The 25,083-nt window shown below is 32.5% G+C and overlaps 1 protein-coding gene across 4 annotated transcripts in view; it reads right to left on the bottom strand.

The window, feature by feature from the left end:
- The window catches only part of LOC132734092 (TAF5-like RNA polymerase II p300/CBP-associated factor-associated factor 65 kDa subunit 5L), a 27,997-nt gene extending 2,944 nt beyond the window's left edge, over positions 1 to 25,053 (bottom strand). Inside the window, exons 1-15 of one of the 4 annotated variants that reach the window (XM_060720845.1) lie at positions 24,889 to 25,053; positions 22,910 to 23,067; positions 21,753 to 21,871; positions 20,214 to 20,343; positions 19,335 to 19,398; positions 17,498 to 17,552; positions 16,168 to 16,218; positions 11,184 to 11,397; positions 9,635 to 9,820; positions 9,068 to 9,174; positions 4,876 to 4,957; positions 4,266 to 4,377; positions 3,085 to 3,253; positions 1,652 to 1,774; positions 1,068 to 1,131 (exon numbers count right to left, since the gene is read on the bottom strand). In XM_060720845.1, the coding sequence (XP_060576828.1) occupies positions 1,068 to 1,131; positions 1,652 to 1,774; positions 3,085 to 3,253; positions 4,266 to 4,377; positions 4,876 to 4,957; positions 9,068 to 9,174; positions 9,635 to 9,820; positions 11,184 to 11,397; positions 16,168 to 16,218; positions 17,498 to 17,552; positions 19,335 to 19,398; positions 20,214 to 20,343; positions 21,753 to 21,871; positions 22,910 to 23,067; positions 24,889 to 24,957 (1,703 nt within the window). In that variant the 5' untranslated portion in view covers positions 24,958 to 25,053. The remainder of the gene's footprint in view (positions 1 to 1,067; positions 1,132 to 1,651; positions 1,775 to 3,084; positions 3,254 to 4,265; positions 4,378 to 4,875; positions 4,958 to 9,067; positions 9,175 to 9,634; positions 9,821 to 11,183; positions 11,398 to 16,167; positions 16,219 to 17,497; positions 17,553 to 19,334; positions 19,399 to 20,213; positions 20,344 to 21,752; positions 21,872 to 22,909; positions 23,068 to 24,888) is intronic. The other 3 variants (XM_060720969.1, XM_060720899.1, XM_060721046.1) reach the window with 3 other exon arrangements.
- Between the last annotated feature and the right edge of the window lie 30 nt (positions 25,054 to 25,083).

Raw genomic sequence — 25,083 nt, 5'->3', positions numbered from 1 at the left:
TGTGATAAATAGAATATTAAATTCGTGTAAGTTCATTACTGAATTTATTGCACTCGTTGAATAAAATAATATCATGCTCGCCAGAGGCTCGCATAATATAATTTTATTCAACTCGTGCAATAAATTCATTATTGAACTTACACTCATTCAATATCCTCTATATCTTTCATGATTATACTAGATGATGTTGATCTTATAGTACATAGGTATGATTTTGAAAGTAATGAAAGATTTTAAAACACCATTATCTGTAGCATAAAATATTTGACCTTTTGATGCAACCTTTGTCTGTATATTTGTATTTTTCATCATAATGAAGGAGTTAGCATAAACATTTGAATAATAAATAACTGGGTATAATAACAGCTTAGCCTGCTAGTGGCAACAGAATCTACCCATGAGACCATTGCAGACCAAGATCAGCCAGCACATCTGTGCCATCTAATAATGGTCTGCACTGTTCTTTATTCAGTCAGCACTTCTTTTGAAATACCCCCTAAAATTAATGAATGGTTGTGAATGGGCAAGTCCATTCCAGATATTGAGGTTAAGAGTAAAAAGCTGTATACTAATTATTCTTAATACAAATATTAGAGAAAACTACAATAATGTAGTTATCTTGGCCAACTTATCACTTACAATTACAACTTTCAATCAAATTACATCCTTAGCAAAAATTTATGGCTTAAACATTGTGCAGCAATTCTGACAGCATGGGTGCAGTAACAAACATGAATTCTTAACAACATCCTGAAAATCAGTATGCAAATAAAGTTTTTGTCTCACAGGTGAAAATTCAAAATGTACAAGAGGACCATGATGACCCTAGATCGCTCAGCCTAGAACTATTGCTAGGTAAGGTCATCATGTCTACAATTCAGATATAGGTCACTGTAGGTCATATTCAAGGTCAAAGTTCAAAACAACATGCAAAACAACAGTACTGAAAGTAAAACTTTCAGGGATATAGCCTTAAATTTTAGGTCAACCATCAATGCTAGAAGCTTGAATAAACCTGTGTGCTCAGTTGAGCTTAAAAAATATACAAAGTAGTGTACAACACTTACGCTGACAATGAACTTCCAGCTGATTTTCTCAAGTCCCATACTCTAATACAGCTGTCTAATCCACCTGTCAAATAATCACAATATAACGTCACATGCTTTAAATGTAGGCATTAAACATATAAGAACAGATTCCTATAGGTAAAAATGATGCCCATTTTAGACCTACTATAATATGTGTGTAGAACCATAACTTCCCTTTCATAAGCTGACTGAATAGCTCCCTCACAATAATATATTTATAATACATGTACCAAATTGAACTCTTACAGATGGACAAGTTCAGCAAAATATGCTTAAACTTTTACTAAAGATTGCTAAAAAAAACTGGTTACAAGTTTAGCCAAAATTTGTCAGAGATACCTAAATATTTGGTCATAGATATACCTTAAGACATCTTAAGGGATGAGTAAAGATATCTCAAAGAAGAATCTATCTGGATTCTCAATTATTGCGTACATACTGTATAAACACTGTTTTTCTCTTTCTTACATGTAATCAAGCTATAATGTTAAGATCGTAATAAGAAAATTAATGTTTTGTAGAAAGTGTTTAATGATCTTATAACAAACAAGCATAAACTTCACCTGAGGCAAGCGTTGAACTGTTCTGATTAAAACTGAGGGAATATATAGTGTCAGTATGACCTCTGAACTCTTTAAACAGCTGGCCGTTCCTCAGATCCCAAACACGTATCCTCCTGTCCTCACCTTAAATGTAACAATATATGAGCCACGTCATGACAAAACCAACATAATGGGTTTGCCACCAGCATGGATCCAGACCAGCCTGCCCATCCGCGCAGTCTGATCAGGATCCATGCTGTTCGCTTACCAACCCTATTACAAGTAGAGAAACTGATAGCGAACAGCATGGATCCTGATCAGACTGCGCGGATGCGCAGGCTGGTCTGGATCCATGCTGGTCGCAAACCCATTATGTTGGTTTTGTCATGACACGTCTCATTTAAGTATAAACAAATAATTATGAGAGTAAAGTATCAAACTATAGTTACTCAGTCTTAACACATACACGTACAGGCTCAATCAAACCGAGTCTGTAATTTTCATGTTATTTTGCTGTTTTTAATGCTTCCGAGGGATCACCTTTTTACCAGATATATACCCTTATGTTATGAATATGTTCCTAGATTTGAATAATGGACTTTTCCTACTTTGTATTTGGAACATACCATTGTCAATATCAGAGGTCATGATTGTTGGGTTTTAAGTCATGCCAACACTGTAAAGGTCATATGATGATTTTTTAGCTGTACTAGAGGAGGAAGACCACAAGTATCCCTTTGTGCATTATTTCAGGTAAGAACAGGCACCTGGGTCCAGTGAGCAACCTCCCATAAGCAAACTGGATAGCTTTCTAACATGAAAAAACCAAACAAGTCTCTGTTGGGATTCAAAACCGCAATAGTGAAGGGCAAATACTATGCTATCAAAAGCCCTAGAAAGTTTTTATAATGAAGACTACATGACTGTTACTTACTGATCTGCAAAAATAGTTTTGTTTTTCAGCAAGGACAATTTTTCCTATTTTAGGCATGATCCATGTTTAAAATTAAGAAAATGGTCATGTAAGAAAATTGAAAACATTTTTGACCTTTCAAATTTTTCAAAGCTGATGATCAGTTCTAAGCATCCATATGAAAATTTTTAGATTTAATTCACTACAGTGTTGGAGCAGTACCTCTAAGACGCTTGACACAGTTATCATGATCACAAGTAGAAAAATATTGTTTTTTTCAGAGATTCTTACATTTTTCATTCATATCTGTATATAAATCGGTGTCAGATGAATTAACTGTCTTTAAGTGCTTTTCAGTGGGTGAAAAGGCCAGATTTTAGAATTTAGTGATTCAAGTGCCTTGTCAGGTATATACTGGTACATACCAGAATACAGTATTCAGTTCAGTGCTCCAACACTTAGTGTCACTCAAAATTTTTAGGGCTCAACAAACCTTAACATAAACAAAAATCCAAAAATGATAAAGTATAATTATAGTTACCTGCTGAGGCCAGCAGCATGCCATTTGGTGAGAACGCTAGGGAGAGGATTGAACTTTTGTGTCCCGGCAACAGACGTACAGACTTGCCGTCCTGTATACTCCACATTCTAACCGTCTTATCACCTGAACCTGTAGCCACATAGTTACTATTGGGATGAAACCTTACACACTGAAAAACCAAATAAATTATTCTAAAGAAATATGAAAAAAATCAACCGTAAAAAAAAATAAATTATAGAGTCTTATGCAGGCTTCTAGTAGTTGACCAGAATATCTGGTTCACAGGTTACTGTTTTAGGCAGTAACAAAACTGTTGAATTTCAATTAAACAGTTACTAGAGAACCGAACATCCCAGTCTGTTACCACAGCTAGTGTATCATTCTTTTTCAAGCATGCTGCATAATAACATTAGCAAAAAAATAAATTATGAAAACTACTGTCTCTATTTAACAGTGTTTTCTTAAGAAAGAACACAAATTTACAACTTATTTCATAATGGTGAAATGATGACATCCTAAGTTCATAAATGGTTTAATGTGGTGAAATGATGTCATACTAGGCTCATAAATGGTTTAATGTGGTGAAAAGATGTCATCCTAAGCTCATAAATGGTTTAATGTGGTGAAATGATGTCATCCTAGGCTCATAAATGGTTTAATGTGGTGAAATGATGTCATCCTAAGTTCATAAATGGTTTAATGTGGTTAAATGATGTCATCCTTAGTTCATAAATGGTTTTAATGTGGTGAAATGATGTCATCCTAAGCTCATAAATGGTTAAATGTGGTAAAATGATGTCATCCTTAGTTCATAAATGGTTTAAATTAATGTGGTGAAATGATGCCATCTTAGGCTGATAAATAGTTTTTATGTGGTGAAATGATGTCAACCTTAGTTCATAAATGGTTTTAATGTGGTGAAATGAGCATACATTACACTTAAAATTCATGATTATTTGAAATTCATTTTTTTACAAATTATCACATGCAGAAGTCTTTAACATGATTTAGTAAAATGTAGTTAGAATATAATTATAACTAATAACAAGGCAGAAGATATTCAACTTTGTACAGGAGGAACAAATTACTAGAAAGGTAATTTAATGACTTTCTTGCAATGTTGGTGAAAAAAGGTCTCCGAGGCTTCTCCATGCATTACTTTACTTTATCATTTAACTTACGTCAACATCGTATGTGTGTCCAATAAAACTTCTGATTGGGTACGTTCTCTCTGACGACCACAATTTGGCAGTCTGGTCATGTGAACAGCTTACAAAATAATCACCCATTGCACTAAAATTAAACAGATACTGGATTTTATTTAAAGAAAATCAAAATCATACCATAAACTTTCTCACTGTCTGGTTTAAATGATATTTCATTTAATTTTAATTAACTGAAAAAGAATATTTCTTATTTCGTTGCCATAGTGAATTTTGACTGTTGGGGGTCAGGGAACAAAAATAACCTTAACAACCTTAACTGATGGTACATTTTTTTATAAATTCAAATAAAAGTGTCTTATTGAACATAGAAAAAAACTAGCACGGAAATTTTGCAAGACTGCAATAATGACCATTATTGGGCTCGGATCTTAACTTAAACTAGCAGATTTTAATGTAAATAAGAATATAGAAAACAACTCCAGTTGACTCAAAAGTCTAAATCAGGTAAAGTTTTTTTCAGGAATTAGGTTACTCCTAGAAAATCTAACATTGATATTGCTGTCATTATCAACTATAATCCTATCTGGACAATGAAACAAGCTTATAAAACTACAACAATAGCTACCTTGTATCTACATCCCACACTGGATAGTTATGGCCCCTGAATACCGCAGCATTTGTTTGTTTCTCTATATCCCAAAGTCGAACTGAAAAACAAAGATTTTTGTATTTAGAAGATTGTTTTTCTCTATATCCCAAAGTCTTACTGAAAAACAAAGATTTTTGTATTTAGAAGATTTATGTTCTTCTCTTTATCCAAAAGTCTTTCTGAAAATAATTTTTATATTACCCTAAGTCTTTCTTAAAAACAAAGAGATTTTTGGGGTTAAGAGATTTTTTTTTTCTCTTTCCCAAAGTCTTTCTGATAAAACAAGCAATTATCATAGTATTGCAAGCAATCCATAAGTCCCCTACCGGTAAGAGCCCAAGCAACATTCTGAAGGGCCATTGGCCATTTACTTAGGTTCCTATTTTAAGTAAATTTGTTGAAAAAGTTCTTTAAAAGTGATCACAGGAAACAGTTTTTATGTACAGACAGACGGACTGAAGGACAAGAAAACAGTTTTTATGTACAGACAGACGGACTGAAGGACACTCTAAAGTTATTTTTTAAACATCCCTGTTATCAAAATATAACATTTTTAACATCCTATCATGATTTAAGAAGTTGGAGTAAAAATTACCAATTTCTCAAAAAAAAAGTCTATGTTCAAAAGGGGCATAATTCTGGAAATAGTCTTGCTAGAGTATTGAACACTCACAAATGTTGAGTGATAATAAGAAACATTTATATGAAGTTTGAAGTAGATACATTCAGAAAAAGAAGTTATTAAAAAAAAAACAATGTTTTTTTCATGAAAATTTTAAGTTCAAGGGAGGTTATTCTGATAAATTTTGTGCTAGAGTTGTAAACCTTGTCACATATGATGTGGTTGATGACAAGCAACTTATATTTAAAGTTTGAAGAAAATATCTTAAGAAATAAAGAACTTATAGTGAAAAAACTTAAAAACTAGAATCAGAAATCTTGAAATTCAGTCTATTTGTTGCCATGGCAACCAGAATTTTCAACATAGGAAGATAAGAAAAGGATGTGCATAATTTCCATACTGCCATCTACCCATATGTCAAGTTTCATAAACATATTTTCAGTACTTTTTGTGTTATCACTGGATCCAGGTTATGTGTAAAATTTGCCATATTTTCAGTCTATTTGTTGCCATAGCAACCAGAATTTTCAACATAGGAAGAAAAGAAAAAGACGTGCATAATCTCCATACTGCCATCTATCCATATATATCAAGTTTCATAAAAATATTTCAGTACTTTTTGCGTTATCGCGGGATCCAGGTTATGTGTAAAATTTGCCATATTTTCAGTCTATTTGTTGCCATAGCAACCAGAATTTTTCAACATAGGAAGAAAAAGAAAAAGACGTGCATAATCTCCATACTGCCATCTATCCATATATCAAGTTTCATAAAAATATTTTCAGTACTTTAGGCGTTATCGCGGGATCCAGGTTATGTGTAAAATTTGCCATATTTTCAGTCTATTTGTTGCCATAGCAACCAGAATTTTCAACATAGGAAGAAAAGAAAAAGACGTGCATAATCTCCATACTGCCATCTATCCATTTATAAAGTTTCATAAAAATATTTTCAGTACTTTAGGCGTTATCGCGGGATCCAGGTTATGTGTAAAATTTGCCATATTTTCAGTCTATTTGTTGCCATAGCAACCAGAATTTTCAACATAGGAAGAAAAGAAAAAGACGTGCATAATCTCCATACTGCCATCTATCCATATATCAAGTTTCATTAAAATATTTTCAGTACTTTTTGCGTTATCGCGGGATCCAGTTTTGTGGACGGACGGACTGACGGACGGACAGACGGACAGACAGACAGACAGACAGACGGACAGACGGACGGAGGGTAAACCTAAAGTCCCCTCCGGTAAACCGGTAGGGGACTAAAAAAACAATTTTGTATATAGAAGATTTATGGGGTTTTTTTTCTATCCCAAAGTCTTAATGAAAACCAAAAAGATTTTTGTATTTAGAAGATTTATATTTTTCTCTATATCCCAAAGTCTTTCTGAAAAACCATGAGATTTTTGTATTTAGAAGATCTAGTTTTTTCCTATATCCCAAAGTCTTTCTGATAAAAAAGAGACTTTTATATTTATAAGATTTCTATTTTTTCTCTATCCCAAAGTCTTACTGAAAAACAAAGAGTTTTTTGATATAGAAGATTTATGTCTTTCTCAATATTCCAAAGTCTTTCTTAAAAACAAAGAGATTTTTGAATTTAGAATACTTGTCTTTTTTTTTCTCTATCCAAAAGTTTTTCTAATAAAAAAAAAAATTTGAATATAGAAGATTTATGTTTTTTCTCTATATCCCAAAGTCTTTCTAAAAGACAAAGAGATTTTTGTATTTCGATATCCCAAAGTCTTTCTTAAAAACAAAGATATTTTTGTATTTAGAGGATTTATATTTTTTTCTATATCCCCAAGTCTTTTCCAAAAACAAAGATATTTTTGCACTAAAGAGATTTATGCATTAAAGATTGGTCAAAAGTTCATTTTCCCCAATTTAAATGCAATAATTGACACTTAACCAGCTAAATGTGTGTAATAGGCAGACCCAGCATCAAATTTGGAACAGTCATTTACTATGAGGGGTTTCAATTTAAAAATATAAATTGAGCAGTAAACATTATAGAGTCTGGGCAGACATGCAGACTGGCAAGACTCTAGAATGATGGCAGAGACATTTCATAGTCACTAGACACATTTAAGGATTAAACATTATTGGGGATTTTTCCAAACTGACTCTTACCCTTTTTGAACCAAAAGAAAAATATAAGCCTTTGATACCAGTATACAGCCTGGCCAACTTGCAGAATATTACAGTCTAAAAAGGCTCATTACTGTTGGTTGAAAAACTTGAAATTTCATCTTGATAACCCTAAAATTGATAATGGAACATTCCAAAAATGGAAGCCGCTGGACAAGTCCATTTAAGAAATTAAGCCGGTTAAAATCAGGAAATACTTTCAGTAGATATCAATTTTTTGAGTGCATTGTTGTAGAATAATGCACAGTCTGAGTTCAAATGCTCAGGAATATAATCACGAAGGCCAATATGTGTGAGTAATTATTTAAAATGCATTTGAACGATAAACCGTGCATTGTATTACTATATTGCAAGAAAAATTGGTATTTTTTCCATTCTAACATGCTAATATAAAAGAGAATGGATAAAAATATGTTGAACTACATTAATTTTAAGCATGGAAGTAATTTTCCTGACATCATTTGGTTTTGGATGTCAAATATTGTGTAAGCATTCGTTTTTGTGTCGCCTTGAAAAGGCAACATATAGGGGTTACTTTTGTCGGCGGCGTTGTTGTTTGCGTCCCCTAAAGCTTATCCGGAGCATAACTCAGTCACTATAAGTCGGATTGACTTAAAACTTGGTATGCATGCTTCTTTCAATAAACCAAAGTGCAGTGCACAAGGACCGGTACTCTGCACTTCTTAATTTTTGAGTTATTGCCCTTTGTTAATTTTCATACTTTAATTTTGTCTGGGCCATTTCTCTTTAACTTTAAAAGCTATGGACTTGAAACTTCATAGGATGATAGATCTCATTAAGAAAAAGTGCAGTGCACAAGAACCTGTACTCTGCATTTCTTAGTTTTGAGTTATTGCCCTTTGTTAATTTTCATACTTTATTTTTGTTCAAGCAATTTCTCCGAAAGTATAAAAGCTATGGCATTGAAACTTGATAGGATGATAGATCTAATTAAGAAAAAGTGCAGTTTATAAAAACCAGTACTCTGCATTTCTTATTTTTGAGTTATTACCCTTTATTAATTTTCATACTTTATTTTTGTCCAGGCCATTTCTCATAAATTATAAAAGCTATGGACTTGAAACTTCATAGGATGATTGATCTTATTGATAAGAAGTGCAGTGCACAGAAACTGCTGCTCTGCACTTCTTATTTTTTGAGTTGTTGCCCTTTGTTAATTTTCATATTTCATTTTTGTCCTGGCCATTTCTCCTAAACTATATTGTTCACAAGGCAACACATCCGACTCGCGAAGTTCTAGTTTATTCTATGCATATATGATGTAAAAATGCACTTAATTTCCCTAACTGTTTGATAGGGAAATAGTGTGAAGTGTGTTAGAATGTATCTTTATTGTGTGAAAGCTAATTGTTTATAATGTTTGAAGTCTTACCTGTTGTATCATCTGAACAGGTAAAAAGAAACTTGGAATCCCAGGAGAACCTCGCTTGATACACACTTCCTGTATGACCTCTTAACACAAGACATTCTTTCTCCTCACTGAAAAAGTAGTTCTCAGAAATAACTCTTTTCACATTGAAAAAGTAGTTCTCAGAAATAATTCTGCTCAATGAAAAAGTAGTTCTCAGAAATAATTCTTAACACTGAAAAAGTAGCTCTCAGAAATAATTCTGCTCAATGAAAAAGTAGTTCCCAGAAATAATTCTACTCATTGAAAAAAAAATTCAGAGAAATAGTTCACTTTTAGAAAATCCATTCTTGTTCCAAAGTCTAAAAATATCTACCAGGCAGATAAAGTGACAAAATAAGTCTGATATTACCAGCATCTCATGGATGGAAGACCTTAAATACCAGACACATCACACCCTACCAATTTACCTTAAATATCATCCTTTCTTGTCAAATAAATGAAGACATTACACACTTATTAAGGCAGTAGGATAAAAAAATTTGGCAACATTTTTTTTAATATATCGGTAAAGTGAAAATTATTTTGTACCATTTTTTATCTTCTTCATCATCTAGAACTTTGAGATAATTGGCTGCGAGGTGTATGACAGAAGGACCGTCACTGTTGTCCACAGCGGGGAACGAGCCTGGTAACAACCTCCATAGTCTTACTGAACTGTCCTCAAAACCTCCGCTCAGGTAAGTACTATTGTCAGATGTAGAGGCACAGCACAGCCTGTATTTATAAAATGTACAACAATCTTGTTTTTATATACATCTGATGATCATAATTACATGTATACATTAATATTGTTAATTAAAAATGTTCATTATAAAATATCTTGACTATATGTACAGGACTTCTGGCATATCAGAATGGCATTTCCACTAGTTTTACCCAAGCTGGAAATTTCATCTGTCATAGTGGGGTGCCAGATGAGCAGAGTGCTATACAATGGCACACTTAGGATGACGAAATTTTACATTTATGAATTAAGTTGTAATTTCATACGCTGGTGTAATGACATAAATTTCCATGGAAAATTGTTTCATTATGGTAAAGAGTTAAAAATATAATTGAATATGGTAGAATTAGGAAATAGATATCAATTCTGACTGCACTGTTGTAAAATAATGCACGGTTTGAGTTCAAATGCGTAGTAACATAATCAGGAAGGTCAATAGGCCTGAGTGATTTATTACAAAGCATTTGAACGAAAAACGTGCAAATAATGCACAAAGAATTAATATCTATTTCCATTCTAACACGTCAAGAAAAAACATAATTATTATTATAAAGATGGACTTTATGTTTGGTGGTTAAATTTGTTTTCGCCTTAGAGTGTCCAATAGAAACGTTCTTTTAAGGCCGTTCCAGTGGGTTGAAAGAAAACTCTCGTTAAATCTACCGTGTGTAGAAACATTTTGAGAATAACAAATTTTGAAAACGTTGATAAAATTTTGTTAAAACCTTGTTTATTTTATTTCACTCCATAATTTTTCAAGCGAAATACAAATTATTAAAAGTGAAATAAATGTAAAACTTAACTCGTTTGCGACATTAAAATAGCGTGTATTGTACTTGATTTGATTGTTTTGCACTTGCTGTTTGGCGCTACATTGTGACGTCACATTATCAACTCTTTAAACATCAATACAGCGTTAACGACTGAATTAAAGATGTTGGATTCATTTTCTTAGTTAGACAATTTTCTTTCGTCACAACAAAATTCGACAAAAAAAATGTTTTTTATTTATCAGATTTTTCAAACAAAATGGTGTCCTCAACGTAAAAATACACAGAAAGATAATAAAAACGGTGAGTGCATTGTTGAAGAATAATGCAAGCTTCGGGCCTTCTCTGTTTATATAGAAAAATTTCCGGGCAGATATTCAAATCTGAACCGCAACATTGGGAGGGTCCCTTCAGAACAGCAACATATGACAGATGCTCATAGGAAAGACTGGGCTGGCCAAACTGTGTTGCCTCATTAAATAAAGTTGTTACTTACTGACTTACTTACTATAAAATCACTGTTTGGGATATATTAATACTTAAACTGTTTGGATAACAATAGTATAATAACAATGCTGTTTACCCTTGATATGCATTGAGAAAACTGTAGAAACATATCGACGGTAATCCTGGTGGACCGTCCTTCACTTCTTTAATGATCTGTTTCAAACTTGACAGACCAAGGTCATCTTGTACAACCTTATTGTCTGGTATAACGGCTGGTGAGATCGGTTGCTGCTGACGATTTTCAAGTTTCTCGTCTTGAAGGCCTAGTGTTGGATTCAAGTCAGTTTTAACTGTAATAATCAAGAAAGAAAATGCTATGACATCCCTATTTAACAAAATGTTGTTGTTTTTTACTATTATACGTACATTGGATATTTCTTCAAAAACAATGGCTTACAAAATCATTTATGACTATGATAAGTCATTGAAATAAATTTAAATTGAGGCATTCTAAATTTGTAAGGCTTGAGTATTATTTTATTCTAGAATAATGCTAGATTAACAAAAGATTTTAGATCAACTAAAAGTAAAACCAAAATCAATGTATACACAAATATGTCAGATAAATTGATAAGCTCAATGGCCTCAAAAAAACACTTTTCTTCAAACAAACAGTGTGAGCATATATAATAAAGGCCATTTAACCCATTACTTCATATACACGCCTTTTAACGCCTGTTTCACCCCCCCCCCCTTTTTGTTGTCTCAAATGGTGAAAAAATGCCTTATTTAGGCCCCCAACACTTGTTTTTGTTTGAGAAATGTTGTTAAAAAAAGTGACCAGTTTTTCGGCGCGGCCCCCCAATCAAAAGATACATCAGGGGGCTGCCAGAAGGGGAATGTGCCCCCTTCTGTTTGGGGGGTTTGAAGGGGGGCGGAGTCCCCCTCATCGCCAAGAAAATTTTGGACTTGTGAGAGGCTATAAATGACCCCAGATTGATCATAAGGTAACGTGTAACCAACGCTGAAAAGCATTTGACTCTATCTCAATCCATTGAGAAGTTGCAGCACTTTAAAATCAATTATGATGGAAAAAATCAACGCAAAATAGTGATTTTTGGCAATTTTGAGATGTCCCCTCGTTGCCATGGTAACAGAAAATTTAAGCCTGAGCATGTTGTTGCAAGGGCAATGGTCCAGTCAACATTTGTGCCAAGTTTAATTAGTGTTGAATCAGTTTTTATAGTATTATAGCAATTTGAACTTGTAACGGGAGACTTTTCAATGAAAACAGCCATTTTTCACAAAATGCTCATGAAGTAATGGGTTAAGTAGAAAAATCCAGGTTCTTACAGAAATAGCAAGATAAGAGCAGAAACCTGATATTTGTACATGTGCATTTACACATAAATTTTATACAAAATGCAAAAAAACAAAACCATTTGCATGTTATAAGTATGGGAATAGTTTTAGAATTAATTAAGATATTACCTGTAAGTAATTCTCTCCTGTATTCAGAGTTTGGCAACAAGATCTATACCCCTTTAATAGGTATATAAGCTAAGACACATTCATTGTATACATATTCCTCTATTCATATATTTAAAAGCTGCGTCACGACAAAACCAGCGTAATGCGTTTGCGACCAGCATGGATCCAGACCAGCCTGAGCATCCGCGCAGTCTGATCAGGATCCATGCTGTTCGATTTCAGTTTCTCTACTTGTAATAGGGTTTGTAAGCGTACAGCATGGATCCTGATCAGACTGCGAGGATGCGCAGACTGGTCTGGATCCATGCTGGTCGCAAATGCATTACGTTGGTTTTGTCGTGACGCGGCTCATATATGCTTGGACAACCAGAGATAGATAAATGCATGTATATGTAATAAACTGCTTTGAGACAATGTGCTAGGACAAACAGAGTTAGGTAACTACATGAATATCCTCATGAGAAATGCTCAGAGATAGAAAGCACATAAGAGGACGGGAGGATGGTAAATGTGGTGATTGGAGATTTATATTACAGAGGAATAACAAGCTCTAAAAATAGTAAAAAAAAACAATCTTGACCCGCAATCCACAACGCGATATTCATTTACTCATGGAATTGTTAAATTTCGGTCATCTTGTTTTACATAACCAAATGCCTTTACATTTTTTTATTCAGTACTGAGAATAATTTGAACCGCGTCATGACAAAACCAACATAATGGGTTTGCGACCAGCATGGATCCATGCTGTTCGCTTACAAACCTATAACAAGTAGAGAAACTGATAGCGAACAGCATGGATCCTGATCAGACTGTGCGGATGCGCAGGCTGGTCTGGATCCATGCTGGTCGCAAACGCATTACGTTGGTTTTGTCATGACACGGCTCATTTACTTCTTCTCAATCTTTAATATTGCAGTACATCACAATAGGATTTTTCTTTGCAATACCCAGCCCTGTTTTATACATGTAACTATGCAACACAATGCATTTATGCATAAACAGGACATGCACTATTCTTATCTTATGTCTTAGTTTTAAAGATCAAAAACAAACCAAATAAACATTAGGAATTACATTCAACACAACAACATTAACATAAACAACATAATAACCATAAACAACAATACTGTTTATCAACCCTCTTTGTACTGTTGTTGCCTAAAATCTAACACACTTTGCATGCAAGATGCAGCAATGTTTACTTAAACATAACCCATGTATTTAAATAGATGATTTCCAGAACTTTTACGATAGAAACAAACTTTTACAATTATTATAAGCTTCACAGTGCACTACCCGTCACAACAGATTAGTCAACATATCACTCTTATTTTTGAAGCTGTAACTGTTAAAGTTTGATTGTACCAATGGATTAGCTGGAAAAACCCAAATATTCTTAATTCCAGAATTGCATGCCCTGTAGTCTATTCCAATGGACACAAAAAATGCAACATTTGGACCATATTGTGATCACATAATAATTTCTAAATGATTTTTTTTCCATATATCAAAACTCAGTACCAAAAGGGTCAATAAAGAAGAAGCAAACAATTATCAGCAGCACACCCCCAGATTTATATCACCTAATTTAAAGGGACTCCACAGCGCTTTTTTTTTTTTTTTTACATCACAGAACTGGTAATAAATTTTGAAGATTAAAGTAATGTTTCATTTGATGAAGGTCTAGACCAATAACTTGTGTGCAAAATTTCAGATCATTTGCACACTGGGTTTTTTCCAGAACGATTATTCTTTTTATGAAAATAAACAAAAACTGAAGTGTTTGAGTGCTAATCACTTAAATCTGGCTAAAAGGGCATAAAATTATGATTTTCAATGTACTCTTTTTGTATATTTCTTAATTTTCTTTTGCATATCTGTGATCTAAGTACCCCGTCTGATCTATGTAAGTAGTTCTAATTTTATGCATTTAGGCTTTTGAATCATAGTGGAGTTCCTTTAAGCTTTGCCAAAATATGTTTTAAAAAAAATGGCCCATTAGTAATGCTTTCATATAAATAATGATGATAAAATTAGTACACAGGTCATATGGACAAAATAATTTGCCATCGTTAAATGGCGTACAGTGCAGACCATGGGCAGACGGCACGAATTTGGTTTGCACTGGTTGATTGATTCAGTTTCTGCCAGCAGGCTTAGGGTTAAAAACTTATAAAAATAATTTTCTGAAAAAAGTGATTCTTCATCTGGAGGTGTGCTGCTTAAAAAACAATACAAACAACAGAGGTTTTAAACCTAGGTCGGCATGCTGCCATAAAGCGTGCAAGCAACTTAACGGCTTAAGCTAGAACTCTGTACATTCAAATAAACATATGATTTATACTGTTACAGCAATATCATTTTAATTGATTAAGTGTTCAAATAAGGTCAAATAAGGAAAACATGTTACAAGTGTAAAACTGTGTGTTTCATGGCAAAACAATTTTGAAAAATCCAGACTGAAATTAGTCAAATTACAAAATATTTGGATAAGATTCTCGCAGCATCTGACAATTTAGTTAATCTTAATATAGCCCTCAAATGTTCCCTAAATATGAATTACCGTACTCAAGGTACAGGCTAGCATCTAAGTAGAACCACTGATCTTCCTAAAGCTAGCTGGATAGCTGAAAAATAGCTGAAAAAATAAATGGTGGCATTTCAAAGCACAGGGGTGACCACAGGAACTTGAAATTCTATCAATATTAATGATAATATCCTAAATATACCCCCTATACAGTATAAATAAACAAATAAATACAGAGTGTTTATTTATACTGTATAGGGGGTATATTTAGGATATTATCTTTAATATTAATAGAATTTCAAGTTCCTGTGGGGGTGACAGTAAGGTGATTTGATATCTGTGACCTTAACCACAGTTAACTTGAAACTGTCTTTAAAGGCCAGTCAAGGGAAATGAAAAGACTTTACATCACTGACAGGTGGTGTCTTATAGACTGTAAATTTTAACTATGATTTTGATTCAAAAAGATACCAAAACACTGGCTGTTGGTGTGAGGTTAATTTTTCGTATTGTTGCATTGATTTGACCTTGTTTGTTTTGTTTGTAAGTTTCATTTTATGCCTTTTTCCCACAGTATTTTTTTCCTGGAGAGTTACACCAGTACTAGACTACCTTCCTCGGAGCATAACTACCAAAGCATCTCCCTGGGATCGAACCCACGCCAGAGAGGTAACTGGATTAGAAGTCATTGACTCTAACCCCTCGACCACGGAGAATTAATATGTATTGAATATTGTTATTCATGCAATATAATATCCATACATTGAAAAAAAACTTTAAAAGAATATATAAAACTTATATATAACAATACAACAGAAAATCAGATTTTTTTTTTCTTTTTTCGATTTTTTATATATATATTGATATTATAATGCGTGAATGATAAGATTAAACTTAATTTATGTCAAATCAATGAGACTAGCACCTTTGTCTTTATCCAGAGATGGTTCTAAAGCACAGGTTTGAAAGTTTAGGCCCATAATTTACTTTAGTATTTAAAGTGCTTTAATTAAAATAAAAAAAAAAATTCATAAAATATTTCAGATGTTCCAGCTTAAACCTTAAAGCCTTTTTGTGGCATCATAAAACGTAAGTTTACCCTGCTCGTACGGTGTTGAAGCTCTACTGTATACGCCTGCAACTACACAAACTATGCATTCTTAACATAAAAGCTATACACATATATCTGTGTGTGTGTATATAATATATGTGTAAAACTAAAACTATGCATTCTTTGTAAAAGATATTATGTGTAAACAAAATAAAAAGATCTAATTTTGTATTCTTGTATTAGTAGGTGTGAACTAATTCTGATATACAACAACTTGCATGAACTATCCATTTTCTTACACAATAATGAGCTATATAGTTTAGTCTTTCAGTCAATTACTCAATTTTTCAATTCTTAAAAACTGGATATTTCATGTAAACTACTGTATTACCTTGTAAATGGGATGTTTCATAACATTGAAAAGGGTACATTTGTATATCATGCTGTCACCTATTCTTCAAACACAATATTTCATGTAAATTCTGTTGTGTCTCTATTCTTAAAGCTACATGCCTCCAGATGAGATAAAAAATATCTCAATAAAATCAAACTTGAGAAAATGTACTAGGATTTTAGGTATAGTAAAAGGATTCAAAATTTAAGTAATATTTTACATTTTATGTGCGATTTAGTGACTGATTTTCAGTATTTACAACTACATTTCTACTGCGTTACTGTGCTATTTATGTATATTTTGACCACTTTTGGTTATTAACGTGGGTTGTAAGCGCCGTTGATAATGTGTAAATTGCTTCACAATCTTATACATTCAAATACATTTTCAAAAATTTCATGAAAATTAGTATGAATCTGGAGGCATGCCACTTTAAAACTGGATATTTCATGCAAATAAAATTGTGTATCTTTTCTTAAAACAGGATATTTCATGTATGAATCTGTTCTAAAAAATTGGGCATTTCATGTTGATTATCTATTCTTGAAACACAAAAGTAAGTTTTACTCGAACATGTCAGATTTTTTTTTATCAACGGTGAAATTGTATCTCTAAATAAGCTATAAAAACAACAACATGCAATTCCATGTAAAGCACTACAATAGCAACTAATAAAATAACGGCACTGTTTAAACTTTAATCCCTTTGCATGCTGAATTTATAAAATTTACTAATTTATGGGACCGTCCAATGTAAAGTCGAGGAATTTTGTATCAAAAATGGTATAATCAAGTAGCCAACAGCTCCTGTGCCGCGCCATGTGAGACCCTAGCATAGTTTAATCCACTCTTGTCATATACACATTTCAGATCAATATACCCATTTAATAACCCCTTTATAAATGGATAGTTTACTGTTCTAATAAATACATTTCAGGAATAAACATCTAGAAAAGAATGAGAGAATGAAAGGTAAAATTGATACCTTGAAGTTGTATGTGTTGATTCAATATCTGTAACAGCATCATGTTGTCATCATTCTGTATAAAATATTCATAATAATTCATGAATATTAATGATTTTACGATTTATTCATATATTTCATTAATTAGTTTTAAACAGCTTTTATTTCCGCTTGATTGTGAAGCATTGGTTCTCAGTACTTGTTGGTTCCAGGGAGGGGACTCAAAAGTGATTAATATAAGTTGCAAGAACTTGTTTCGCAATCAAGCTTAATAAATATGTTTAAACCAACTTAAATTACCAGTTATCATGTTTCAGCCTGCCCAATACTGTTGTCATATGAGAAAACCTGATCGTCACCTGACAAGCTTAGGATTCCTCGGCTGGATTGAGAGGCAGACGCGTTTAGCACAATGCCCCTTGAGACTCATTAATATTCATCATCTATATACAAAAAGTCATTGATATTAACCCTTTTAGTGCTGGACCCGAAAGCATAAAGTCTTTGCCACCAGTATAGAGCCAGGCCAGCCTGCACATCCGTGCAGTCTGACCAGGCTCTATACTGTTGGCTGACAAATTTTAAATATTCAAATTGATATCCCTAAAATTGATAATGGACTGTCCCAAAAATGGAAGTGGGACAAGTCCATTTAAGATATTCAGCATGTTCAGGGTTAAAATAATGTAATCATTATCATAAATCTATTTATAGATTATATAGAGAATATTTGTTTGTTTTGCATATAAGATTGATATATATTTCACTGAATGAACACCAGAAGCAATATTTTAGCAATATAATAGCTGGTGTTCACGAATGAAATATATTTCAATCTTATATGTAAAACAAATAAATTTGTTTTGTTTTTTTCATGCTTTTTAAGTGAGTTTAAGTATTTTTTAACCAGGGATTTTTTTCGAGGATTTTGGGAACATGACCCATACCCATGGCATTGGGAATTTCAACATTGTTTTGTTAAAAATCGGGAAAAAATGCATGACTGAAATTTTGCAGTGTTTATATGAATGCAAACAATCCATGTCTAGGATGGCATCTTCAAACATTTTAGCACTATTACAGTGAAGAAGCCCTTATTTTTAAAGATGTTCTTTATTCAATATTTTTATTTTGTAACTTTCAAATGGGAATATTTTCCTGTAGATTGGGAAAGTAATATACTATTTTTAATTGGGAATATGACCCAATAACCGCTATAAAATAAGCCAAAAAATCCCTGTTTAACTGATTTTGCCGCGTAACGTCGCGCATTCTCCTTTATAACATTATCACAACATGACCTCATATCACAATTTTGAAATAAAAATCTGTTGAATTTTTCTAATTTTGTTACATTATTTTGTATGATGACATTGACTTTCTTTGCCTTAAGAAGCAAAATTAACATATGATGGCATTTACTATTGCCTGTTATTCCATTTAGTAATGATATCCTTTTCGTCCGCATTCAGATATAGTCCGACTACTGTGAAAAATATGTTTTATAAATTTCACTAGAGGTTTATCAGAATATAATCATCTGATAAATTACAGTAAAATACTGGAAAGTATGAAATAAAAATCTATTTGCAGATTATAAAGCTATTTACAGATTATCTTTATCAAGTAAAATCATTAATATTCATAGAAAATCAATATACATGTACATGTATATGTATAATATAATTTCATATTATTGAAAGTATGTACATTGTACTCCGCATGGCTTGGAAATCAACGTAAAAATCAAAATGACATAAAATACTGAGTCAGTGATATGATCAAATAATTTATCATTCTGAATTTACAAAGAAAATTTGTTTCTATGATAAGGAATTAATATAAACAAAAAATTTACCTTTATAAATCTCTGCAAACTTTCAAATTTATTCCTAGGAAGAAATACTTGATATTTCATATCTCTGAAAAAGAAAACAGATGATCAATTCATTATGACTTAAAGGGAGACACAGGCAAAATTTTCATTTTTTAGTTTTGAACTTTTTAATTCCTAATTCTGTAAATGCCCTCAAAATGAATATATTAGACAGTCAAAGCAACAAAACTTTTGTCCATGTAAAGAATAAAATGGTGGTTTCCTAACCTGACCCGCGTGGGTTAGGTTAAAGCGCTAGGATTTCACAATAATTGTCTCGGTGAACTCTGGAAACCTTAAAGAACATGTCAAATGAATGATTTTGACTTGTTTCAATCATACAATATCCACAGTATCTGTTAATGCAACTTCAACGATTTGTTCAAGTCACCTGACTTGTTTTAAAACTATTCGGTGATTCTATTTGCATCTAAATTTTGTTCAACATATATAGATATATTTATGTTTCAAATCCAAAATATATAGAATTTCAAGAGAAATTCATGCTGAAACTTTTAGAATTGTCATTTTAGCGCGAGTTGAGTACAAAAGATCATTTTGATATTTTTGTCATTATTTTGCCTGAATATCCCTTTAACTGACCTGTGAATAATTTCCTACTTATTCACCTACAAAACAGAACACTTATAAATCATTTTAAAGTTGTTTTGATGGTCATTTTTCCTATGTGTTTATTTGATCCACTTACAAGACTTACTGTATAACTTTCTAAAATGGAAGGCTACATACACATCCAAGACAAAATATCAGGTAAATATTGAAACTGGTAATACTGTGGAGAATATTTAGTTTGTACTTGTGGAAAGCTATCTGCTTTTTTATAATTATTCTACAACTTACTTGAAGGCCTGTACTTCCTTACATGAGATCATGTCAGCCTTAGAATAGAGCTTTGATAGTTGATCGAGAATGCTCTGTTGATCAACATCTGTTTTAAACAAGCTACTGTGGCGGCCAAAAAACTTGTGAGCTATAAATAGAAAAAGAAATTCTCTAATTTGATGGTTTTCTGCAATTTGTGTTGAGAAAAAAAAAATAAACAACTGAAAAATGAAAAGTTGATGAGCAATTTAATGGCTTCTATCGACAAGTTCTTAAATGACTTTCTTCTACAGTAAAGGTCAAAAGAAAGAAATCAATATAACTTTATTAAATTTCATTCAACTGATTGAATAAAAACCTTAATATCATTCAACCTTTATGTCAATACATTTCCTTGAGGTACAGAATATGTTGTAAAAATTATAGTAGAGAAAAAGTACATACATCAGTGATTTTTTTTTTTCAATTTTCAAAACAACCAGTGGCTTTCCAAAGGGGAAAATATAGCGAGATAAATCAGAAAAGGGGGAAAACTGAAATCAGATTCCAACAACTGAGAATGGAAATTACCAACCCATTTTTATAAAATTTTCATTTTAAAATTCACTTAAACATGCATGGTACATAGCAGAGACTGTCTATAGGGACAGCTTTCTGTATTTTAGCTGATATAAGTCAGATGTTGTTATGTCATTGTTCTTGTAAGAAATTGTAAGAAAGAGCACAAAGTATTTTAGGGGAAAATATTTGCATTTATAGGGTAAAATAAATCTATTTTGAGCTAGGGGAAACAGCCTTTATTCGGCTGTAAAATGCAGTGAAAAAAATCACTGTAATTATAATTTATATTTTATAAAAACTACAATCTGTAATAAGGTGGAGAAAGTGATGCATGTACCTTTAAAGCTCTGTTGGCCTTTTCTTTAAGGACTAGCATGTCTGCCTATAAAGACCAGTGCAAATAAATTGAAAATAACAGTCTTTGTTTTAAATTGGTCTTTCAAGAAGTGACTGTTTAACACAATCACTGATCGAAAGGAAGCGTACAGCTATGACCTTTATTAACATGTTTTATATGTATGCAGTCTGTCAAATTAGTGTTTAAAAATTGTCATTCGGGCAACCAATTAAAAAGAACCTGTTTGTCCAAAATAAAAACATCTCATAAAATCATCAGAACATCTCAAAGTAATTATTGATCAAATCTGCACATTTATCTTCAGTAAGAAACAGTCATAAATGTAAGCAAATTAATTGTATTTGATATCTTGCATTATATCACTATTCGTTGAAATTTTGATGAATACTTTCTGAAAATTTTAACTTGTCCATCGGGCAAGTACAATGTAAACTTTTAAAAATTGGTTGTCCGGACCAAAAAATGGTTGTCTCGGGCAATAGGACAACTGCTAATTTCCCAGACTGTGTATGGTCTTTAAACAGAGGCTTGACAGGGTGTATAATTTACCTGGTGCTTTGTGGCCATTACTCAGCAATTCTATGTAGATATGAACAAATACTGGGAACAACAGAGGTTTGACTGGGTATATTATTTACCTGGTGCTTTGTGGCCATTACTCAGCATTTCTATGTAGATATGAACAAATACTGGGAACAACAAGGTTTGTAAATCAACATTCTGCAGAGCTATCTTCTCTCCGAGAAATGTCTTCAACCTAAAAACGAACAAATTTGTTCTTTGTTTAAAGATTATTTCGGGAGTTTTCATATAGACATATAAGCAACATTAAAACTGTTCTATAGAATTTCTTAAAACTTGGCCTGTTGTTAGAATATGATAATAGAAACATTTTAATTGGAAAAAAATTGTCTATATGAAAACTCCCAAACATCCTTAACTTACACCCAGCTAAACTAGTGTAATGAACTTGGCAATTCAAGATATTCCAATAAATTACATCATTCAAGGAAGCAGCCAGCTTTATAAAAATATGCCAGCTGACTGAATTGAGGTCTCGTAATCAACTCTGGAGTAATGTTTAATTGATTTGATACTGCTGAAACAAAATGTGTACACATACATGACAGTGGATTAAATATTGTATATAGCTAATTGACTGTAAGTAATCAATCATGGTCATAAAAAAAAAAAATCTCTCCTGTTTTAACTGTGACACCAGCCACTTAAATTGTCGTCTTGTTCACGCTATGTCACAGCGACCATGTAAATTCCCATGCATTAAATATGGTAGACATCTTTGATGATAAAGATTAGAAGTCGGCAAGTTCATGACTGTAAACTTGATGATAACAGTACAATTTTAAATATGAAAGAAGCATGTCCAACTCCTCATTTTTAGTGAGTCGGTAATTTTAATTGTTTCGTTTAGGAATCACACATACTATTCACTGCATGGAAAACTAATCAAGGGGCCATATAGCAGTTATCATTGCAATTTATACTGTGCTAAAGTGAGATGTAATATTTTTTTCTGGCTCTTAGAACTATGTTTTATTCAAACTTATGAACATTTACAATAAAAGTGAATTGTAAGCATTCGCAAGAAAAACATATCTATTATGTTATCATTTCGTTTAAACAATTAGAATAATCATAACTGTTTATGGATGATAATTGAAATGCATACATTTAAATGTGTAGACGTGGGCGCCTTACAAGGAACTGATAAGTCATGCTCTTTAAAAATAAATATAATGTCAAGATATTTTCTATTTTTTACTAAGAGGCTGACCTTGTAAATATTTGCTCTGATAATGCGGCATCGCCAGATATGCTGCTAAATGATAATGTATTGTCCTGAGTTATCTCCCCTGATGTGGAACCTTTTAATGCCATGCTAGGTAGTTGTTGCACCCATCTAGACTCCTTCTTTTGGGTTGTCTCACTTTCCTACAAAGGAGATCAGAAAACTGTGTAATTGAAAATACAGGTCTGGTACAGGTATTAAATAGATTGGAAATAATTTGGAACTGTCATGCAGAATTTGTGTCTTATTAACCTACAATAATTTTATGACAGAAAGGATTTGAAATAACAAATCAATTTATTTTTAGTTTTTTTTTCATGTTATTGTTTTTTAATTAGGAATTCTGATCATCATATCAACTGCATCACACTTCAATGCATAAATTCTACCATGCTGTAGAAAATGTAAGCTAATTATATTATATTTTTTCATACATATAGTATACATCTAACCCTTTGCTCTTTGCATCACAGATTGCGTGTGTATACAACATAATTGTACATATCATATGATAGGAATTACTCTCCCCATTTGATTGAGGGTAAAACAATTATTCTCTTATCTAATATAGAAAACAAAGACAAACATATAGGAATGACACTCTGTATTTGGCATTAATTATAAATAATCAAATCGAGCAGATTATTTTAATATTAGTCTTGTCCAAGTCGAACAGCCTTTCTGTAGAATTCTTAAAGGCACTGAAAGGAGACTGGCACTAATGTAAATAAAATATCATGAAAATTATCGAGATGTTACAAATTCATTTAATACATAACATAAATTTTATCAATAATATTTGCAATATGAGCCAGTATTGGGTCCATTTTCACATTGAAATAGATTTAACAAGTCAGAGTTAATACAGGGAAGTCGAAGGCCAGGGCTGCAAATAAGGCCCCCATGGTTACACGTTTAAACGGATTTGTTTCGATTTTCATTCGTAAACCTTGACAATATTTTTTACCGTTTAAACGAAATGACCATATTGTCTTACAATATGGCCATTATTGTCTTACAAAATGGTTTATTCCAAAGTATAAAAACAGAAAATGGGTGTTTACAACCCTCCACACAGCATTACCATGCAAAAATTGCTCTTGACATAATACATTTTTGGTAAAAATTGGGATACAATGCCGAAAATGTGTGCTGACTCAATCGTGATGAGCCCTGAACATTCTTTATTTGTACATTTATTAAAAATAGAAAGTAAGTCATCATTTTGCGACTATATAGTACATAGATGTACCACCGTTTAAACGGTATCGTTTTGGTTCTTAGCAATCGTGTAAACTTTTACAAAAAATTGTAAACGTGGGAGCCTTAGCTGCAAAGCGAGCCCTGAGGCTTTGGATTGCTCGGCTATAGCCTGCATGTGTATATTTAAAAGGCAATCAAATAAAAAAAAAATAAAAATATAAAATTCTACACCTATCAATGAAATTTTCAGTGACAGTTCCAGTTGGGCAATGCCATATTCAATGTAACAAAATGACACTACGATACCGGAACAATTGCAACTTTTTGGCTTAAAGAATAGTTGAGGTGTTATACGATTGAGATCGTAAACGGTGCATGAAATACGAAATGACACCTTGAATACGAAATTTGTGAAATAAAAATGACTGACATTGTTATATGACTTTCCCGATCATACTCATAGGCTCTGCATGCCTACTTTCATATAATTTTGTCACCATTTTCAAGTGACAGTTGGGAACCAGGATAATTGTAACTAAAGGGTAATTGATATATAATAAATTGTACTTTGCAATTTTAACTTTTTAAAGAAATGAACAGCAACTAGACAGTACGTACTGGTTACAAAAATAAGCATGAAATAAATAAACCATAATTAATGAGAATAAATTGAATACAAAATGGATGCGAGATTAATTGAGTACGAATTTAACTAAAGAACTGTAAACAAACTTCGGCAACATAATTTAAGGAGTCTTTACCGAGTATTGTCTTCTTTTCAGATATTGAGAAATTGTTGAATGCAAATGTTCAGATTTTGTGCGTTTCATTGTTTTGTACACTTGTGAAAGTTATCATTTCACATTTTTTTATTTACATTCCTGTAGACGCTTGAGGATTTATCATGCATTTATTCAGCCAATCACCAGCCGTGTAACATCAGGAAACAGGACGTT

Source organism: Ruditapes philippinarum, unplaced genomic scaffold (genome assembly GCF_026571515.1).
Source record: "Ruditapes philippinarum isolate M1 unplaced genomic scaffold, ASM2657151v2 ctg998_1_1_1_1, whole genome shotgun sequence".
In the NCBI taxonomy this organism is placed as follows: Eukaryota; Metazoa; Mollusca; class Bivalvia; order Venerida; family Veneridae; genus Ruditapes; species Ruditapes philippinarum.
Note: the sequence above shows the minus strand (reverse complement) of the source record. Positions and strands in the feature narration are given on the sequence as shown.